Below are 6,881 nucleotides of genomic sequence, written 5' to 3' on the forward strand. Positions count from 1 at the left end.
GAGAGGTGGTGCCCAGGACCCCGCCCCCCCCTCACCATCTGCCGGGGGCGTGGGGCGGTGACTCTTGCAGGGAGCCGGGCAGCCTCCGCTCCCTGAGAGGGCATGCGCCCCTCTGCCGGCAACTGGATCGCTGGGCACCCCCGGCCCTTGGAGTTGCCCAAGACGCCGGGTGACTCCTCCCCGGGGACCCTCCCCCTCTGGGGCGCGTCATTCTCTCTACCCCTGGGTCTCGACCCCGACAGCTTCTCGCACGCGGGCCACGCCAGGGACAAGTCTCAGCCACCTGCTCCGGAGCGGAGGTGCCGGGGGCGCCGTCCACGCCTGCGTCGGTGCGTGCGCCCAGGGCCCCATGGAGCTGCCAGCCAACAATGCCAGCTGCGAGAACGGTGTGTGGGAACCAGGCGGGGACCCAGGGGACTGTGCGCGTTCCCTTCCCCCGCCACTCCTTCTAATCCTCTCCTGCCAGGGGGTTGGGGCTTTTGTGTGTGTGCGTGTGCGGGGGGAGGTTGCGGCGGGGTCAGCACGAGCTGTCCCCCACCTAGTTCTCAGGCCGGTCTTGGGAAGGGGCAAAGTTCTGGCTGACTTTCCCCATCTTGGGAGCTGGGGAGCTGAGGGAGCAATGGGAGAAAGGGGGACAAACGGGAGGGGAGCGGGTGGAGGCGGGCATTGCTGATTGCAGCAGGTCGACCTAGAGTTTGGGGGATCCCGGGTTTCCTTTTATGTACAACCGCTACAGATTTTAGTACCTGCCCAAGTCCGGCTGTCTCTCTAGGGCACACCAAAGACCAGGCACCCCTAAACCACACACACCTTTTAGAAAAAGGCAACAAAGAACAACCCAGGAAAGGATAAGGAAAGACCTTTGGCTTTACTTCGACTTCTTATGAACCGGATAGTGAACTCGGCTCTTTACTTGCATTATCTCATTTAATCCTTACCACAACTGGAGAAGACAGGTAGATCTTACTACCTTCCTGTCTCCATTCTGGAGATAGAGAAACTGAGGCTCTGAAAAGTCTGCTAACTTGCCCAAGATACTACAGAGGGGAAATGGAGCATGGAAGTTGGATTCTAAAACCTGTACTCATACCACTATGCTCAACCCCTTTCTGGGTGTTATCTCCATTTTCCTACCTCATCTTGGAATTGTGGGATATCCCTGTTGCTCTAACTTCTCGTCTCCAGCGAAACGTTCAAAGCTGGCCGATTGGGCGTTGGCTGGCTTTGGTTTCCTGACCAACAAGGTAGTTCATTTTCAGCCTCACCTTCCCCTGGGGAAGAATATACGCCCCAGTCCCAGCATATTTTAGAAGAGCAGCAGGACTCATCTGGCTCAACACCCATTTGTCAGATGACATCCTCCTCAGAGCTGGATTTCCTTTGGCCATCAGCCCTCTCTCTCTTTCTTTTTATCCCTATGGGAGAACTTGATTCAGTAGAGGGTGCTGTGCTGTTGGGTGCTTCAGGCCTCCCCGAAACATCCAAAGCCATGGTGGGCCCTTAGACTCCTTCTGCTGAAGATGCACCTTCAGGAGGGCAGAGAACAGGCGTGGGAATGGGCTTGACCTTCCTAGTGGGAGTCGCCATCCTTGGCCCACATCCTCCCAGGCTCTGGCTCATTTCCTGAGCTCAGGGAAATCCCCAAATTTGACTCTTGTCCTAGATGAGGAACAGGAGGGAGCAGTCAGAACGAGTTTGATTAGGGACGGAGCATGGCTTCATGGCTCATCTCTCGATTATGACACAGGTGTCGGAAAGAGAGCTCTCCCACTACAAAAAACACATAGGTGTCCCCTGGTGGGTTCCAGACCCAGCGGCCATTGGGTTTTTGTATGGCACAAGCTAGTCCTTCTCCTTCTCAGGGCCTCAGTTTCCCCAGCTGAAAGTAAGGGTTAGGTGGGCTGTCTTCTGAGGGTTGTCCCCCCCAGTTCTGCTGTTCCGTGCTTCTGTGCCATGGAAGAAAGGTCAACACTGCACTTACTTAGTTCCACCAAGATGCCACTGTGGGTATGCCAATGCCAGAGCTGCCTGACCTTGGATTTCGGTGCCGTTCTAGTGCAGGCCTGGAGTTCTAGCTTGGTCTAAGGAGAAGTGCCCGGCCCGGGGGCTGGGTCTTTATAACACATAATTAGAAAAAGACATTCAACTACCAGAGGTCATAAGTGCAAATGCTATACAGGGGCCAAGCACAGAACAAAAATGACTGAAGGGAGCTGGGTATGGACTCTGGGACATTGCAAAGAGCATGTCCTGTCTGGGGCGGAAGAGTGTGTAGGGGTGGGGAGGGGCAGGGGGCAGCACTATGGAACGCAGCCAATTGTTGCAATGGGGTGGTACGCCGCGCAAGTTAACCAAAAGCTGAATTTTCATGGGAAATCTGATTTTTAAATGTTGGTAACAAATTCATACTTTAAAATAACCCTCAAGAAACCGAATAAAACCCCACGGGCATTGCTGTCTGATTTGTGGGGTGTGTACGACGGTTAAAAGCATGGGCTTTGGCGTCAGATAGGCTTGGGGTCCAACTCTGGCTTCACCACTTACCACCATGTAGCCTTAGGCAGGTTATGGAAGTTACAGAGATCCCAGTTTCTTCAGCTGAAACCCTAGACATGACAGGAAGGCTCATGGAAAGCCCCAGAGCAGAGGGCCCCATGAGTACCAACACTGGAGGATTATTGGCTATGCTTTGTGCTGTTTTCTTGAACTCAGGCAGCTTGCTTCTTCTGCCTGAAGGTCTGCTCCTCATGCCCAAGTTTGTCCCATTGTCCTTGGTGTTTGTGCCGGAAGGTCAAGTAAGGGTGGGCTAGCTCTGGGGCAGGAGGGCTGATTCAGACTCTCATGGACTCTAGGGCTTGGAAAGCAAAGGGAAGAGATTCCACATGGGGTGACAGGGAGGCCCTCCCTCTGAGGCCTGAACAGAGGCCCCAGCCACTGTGCACAAGCACCAGAGGTCTTAGAAGTAAGGCCTGGGAACGGTCGGTTCTAACAAATTGGACATGCATATTTAATCATCCTCAGACCTAGAAAGAGCTGTGGACTCTTTAACCTCGCTGCCTCATGTTACCTGTCAGAGGTCTCCATTGTGGCTGAAGTTGAGGGGGAAGAGTCCTCTGGGAGGGAGAATCCCCGTGTGACACTGAGCTGTTGGAGACCACGTGACCTGTGGAAGGCAGGAAGTTGGATTCAATGACACCTAAGAGCTTGGGGGCCTCCGTGTAGCTGAGTGGTTACGTACTAGAGCTTTGGAGTCAAACAGTCTGTGTTCTTAGGCAAGTACCTGACCTCTCATGGCCTCCGGTTCCAAATCTAGGAAGTGGGATTTAAAGACAGCATTTATCTGACAGGTCCTTGTGAAGATTTGATGAGTTCTTGCAAATAAAGCCCCTAGCCTGAAGTAAGCACTCAGTGAATGTTGACTGTTATTTTTAGGCTCAGTGTGTGGGTGGAGCCCCCCAGTAGCTGACGCATGGGGTCTGAAACAGTGGTCAATTTCAATATTTTTAAAGTGTGCAAATGTCCCCAGCGTGACTCTCTCACCATGGTCTCTCCATCTAGGTTCCCTGCTCACCTTATACTGCTCCTCCCAACAAGTCCTGTGCCAGATCGTTGGTGACCTCAGTCCCCAGATACCCAGCAATGTCACCTCTATCAGCTGGCAGGAGAGGTTCAGGCAGAACTACAGCTTCTACGTCGGCCTGGGTCTGGCCTTCCTGTCCAGTTTCCTCATCGGCAGCAGCGTCATCCTCAAGAAGAAAGGCCTCCTGCGACTGGTGGCCTCGGGGGCCACGCGGGCTGGTAGGCTCCTGGGGGGCGGGTGGGGATGAGGTGCTGGGCAGCTGAGCCTGTGAAGGGAGGTTCACAGGGGCCAGTGCAGCAGTTTGCAAGCCTAGTCTAGATGGGCACAAAGGCCCATTGTCAACCCTATTGGGAATCCAATCCACCAACAGGAGACCTTCCTTTATAATCCAGTATATCCTGAGAACTTCATGGTTAGTGAATTGGGGTGGACATAGGGAACAGTCTTAGAGTCAAGAATCAGAAGCCCCAGGTCTAGTCCTGGTTTTATTTCTTACCAGTTGGGTCGTCATAGGCAAGCCACAACTTCCTTACAAAATAGAATATAAATACTTCTACCGAGGACAATGTCAAACATTAGCACACCCTCACTTACTATCAAACTGAACTCCCTTATGGGCGACAAAAGAATTGCTGAGTCTCTGTCCACGGGGATTTGCTTGTTTGGAAAATAAGATGTGTATCCATGAAACAAGTCTTAAGAAATGGAACCATGTGTAAAAGACTTCATTCATTTCATCATCATTCATTGCATACCTGCTGTGTGCCAGATGCTATGCTAGACATGAGGACACAGTGACCTTGTGGGGCATTGAGTCCAGTGAGAGAGACAGGCAAGTCAATAGGCAATTATTCCATAGAGTGTGAAGGTCTATCATGTAGAAAACAGGACGCTATGGCAATATTTTGGAGGGGCAGGTAAAGCCCGGGCTTGGGAGATGGCTAGGGGAGGCTTTCTGTAGAGGTGATCTGGAAGCTGAGACCTAAATAATGAGGAGATAACAAGGTGAAGGGCAAAAGAGGAGGGCATGACGCATGACGTTCCAGGCAGAAGGAACAGCACGTGCGACGGCTCAGAGGTGAGAGAGCATGAGCGATGTCAGAAACTGAACACAGTTCAGGCTGGCTGAAGCGCAGAGGGGTAAGAGGCGGAGCTGGGGCCAGCTCATGACGGGTCTTGTAAACTGGGCTCCTGAGTCTGAGTGCAATTGTAAGTGACTGAAAGGCTTTAGGCAGGGGAATGACATAGTCCAGTTTACGATGTGAGAAAATCCCTGGTGGCTGAGTGTAGAGTGGATTAAGGGACAAGGCTGGAGGCTGCAGGACCAGTTAGGGGAGAGAGACAACAGCACTTTGTCTGGGCCTGGGAAATAGCAGTGGGAATGGGGACAAGTGGCAGAGTCCACAGATAGCTTTTGAAGGTAGAACTTAACTGGGTTTGGTGTTGGCTGGCTCCAAGGGCTGGTAAAATACGAGTCAAGGGTGACACAGCTTTCTGACTTGAGCAAGTGGGGAGATGAGGGTGCTGTTCTCTGAGATGAATAATGCAGGAGGAGCAGGCTTATGGGAAGATGATGTGTTCAAGTTTGGACGTGTTCAATTTAATTTTCTGCCATTTTAATAGCTTCTGAGATTTCAACCCTGAGAGTAAAATGCCTTCAGAGCCCTTGACTTTTATGGGAGATTTTAACTCTTTTAGGAACCTGAAGACCTTCTTAGAAAAATGGGAATTCACAAAAAGTGACATATAATTTTTCACAGAAGTGTCTAAAACCTATCCATTATCATCATTACCATCATCTTCATAGCTACTATTATTGAGTATTGACTATGCGCCAGGCTCTGAGTCAACCATGTGAACAAAACAGACACAATCCTTGGCTTCGTGGAGCCTCTATTTTAGTGGGAGAAATGCCAGAAAATAATAAACAGATCAATTCACATTATAAATGACAAGTACCACGAAAGAGAAGAGCTGGGTGTGATGAAAGAGAACCCCAAGGGAGAAATAATTGAGATAAGGGGTTAGGGAGGCAGGTTTCAGGGGCAGCCATGTTCAAGCAGAGACCTGGAGGGTAAGTGTAGATTCAAGCAAATGTCATTAAGGAGACTGAGTTTTCCAGACATGGAAAAGCACACGCAATGGCCCTAGAGCCAAAAAGACCTCATCACTTTTGAAGAACTAAACGAAAGCTTGAGAGGTTAGACTGTAGTAAGAAGAGTGACAGGAGATGCCTTTGGAAAGGTGCGCAAGGTCAAGCTATGAACGGGCTTGTGAAGGGTTCTGGTCTTTATCCTGAGCATTTGGAAGGCATTGGCCAGCTATAAGCTGAGGGATGACATAATTGGCTTTATGTTCTTAAAAGACCCCTGGCTGCTATGAAAGGAATGGATGATAAAGGGACGAGAGAAGAACCAGAGGAACAAGGGGAGGCTGCTACCCCAACCCAGGCCTGAGGTGACAGTGCCTTGGAGCTGGGTGGTGGCAGTGGAGTAGACATCTGTGAGATGCCTTTTGGAGGCAGAATCAGCAGGATGGACTGGATGCAGAAGGTGGAGGAGTGGAAGGTGTCAAGGGTGATTCCCTGGCCCTTGGCTTAGGCACCTAGGTACATGGAGGTGCCAGTGACTGAGTTTCATTGGGTGGGTGGCAGGGAGTGTTTAAAATCAAGAGTTCCATTTAGGACCGAGTTTTATGCCTGTGAGAGACCCAAGAGATGTCAAATAAACAATTGGATGTACAGGTGGGCTCAGAAGAAAGGATCAGGGTACATAGATGACATAGGGACACCAGCACAGAGATGGGATTTAAAACTTGGGGAGTGGATGGACTCACCCAGGAAAGGGCCCAGAAGCACGTCTGGAGGACTCACATATCTTGAACCCTTAGAGGCTGTGGAGTGACGGTAGGGATAGGAAAAGTGCCTGAGAAAGTGTGGCCAAGCTCTAACTTTGTGTCCCTTTCCTTCCACAGTGGACGGAGGCTATGGCTACCTGAAGGATGGCATGTGGTGGGCTGGGTTTCTCACCAGTAAGTGGGGTCTTTGCTGCCAACGACAGTGACCTATTGATGGCAGAGGCCGAGATGAAAGGAGGGGCGGATGGGGCATTTCTGTCTCCATTGTGCAAAGTGTGAACTTGGGGCCCAGATTTCTTGGGGGAGAGCCTTGGCAGTCGTTGTTGTTAGAACATCTTACCTGTATCTCAGATCACTTTCTCAACCCAAAGTCAGTCTTTCATCCATGGAGCGGCTATCCTCAGAGATATTTGTACAGAGCTGGTAGTGATAAAGATTTAATCTG

General features: G+C 51.0%; 1 protein-coding gene across 1 annotated transcript in view; it reads left to right on the forward strand.

Annotated features, from left to right (window-relative positions):
- The first annotated feature begins 232 nt into the window (after positions 1-232).
- NIPAL4 (NIPA like domain containing 4) overlaps positions 233-6,881 on the forward strand; it is a 13,397-nt gene continuing 6,748 nt past the window's right edge. The window contains exons 1-3 of the mRNA XM_019653961.1: positions 233-386; positions 3,559-3,798; positions 6,554-6,610. Of these exons, the coding sequence (XP_019509506.1) occupies positions 350-386; positions 3,559-3,798; positions 6,554-6,610 (334 nt within the window). The 5' untranslated portion in view covers positions 233-349. The remainder of the gene's footprint in view (positions 387-3,558; positions 3,799-6,553; positions 6,611-6,881) is intronic.

Source organism: Hipposideros armiger, unplaced genomic scaffold (genome assembly GCF_001890085.2).
Source record: "Hipposideros armiger isolate ML-2016 unplaced genomic scaffold, ASM189008v1 scaffold_211, whole genome shotgun sequence".
Taxonomy (NCBI): Eukaryota; Metazoa; Chordata; class Mammalia; order Chiroptera; family Hipposideridae; genus Hipposideros; species Hipposideros armiger.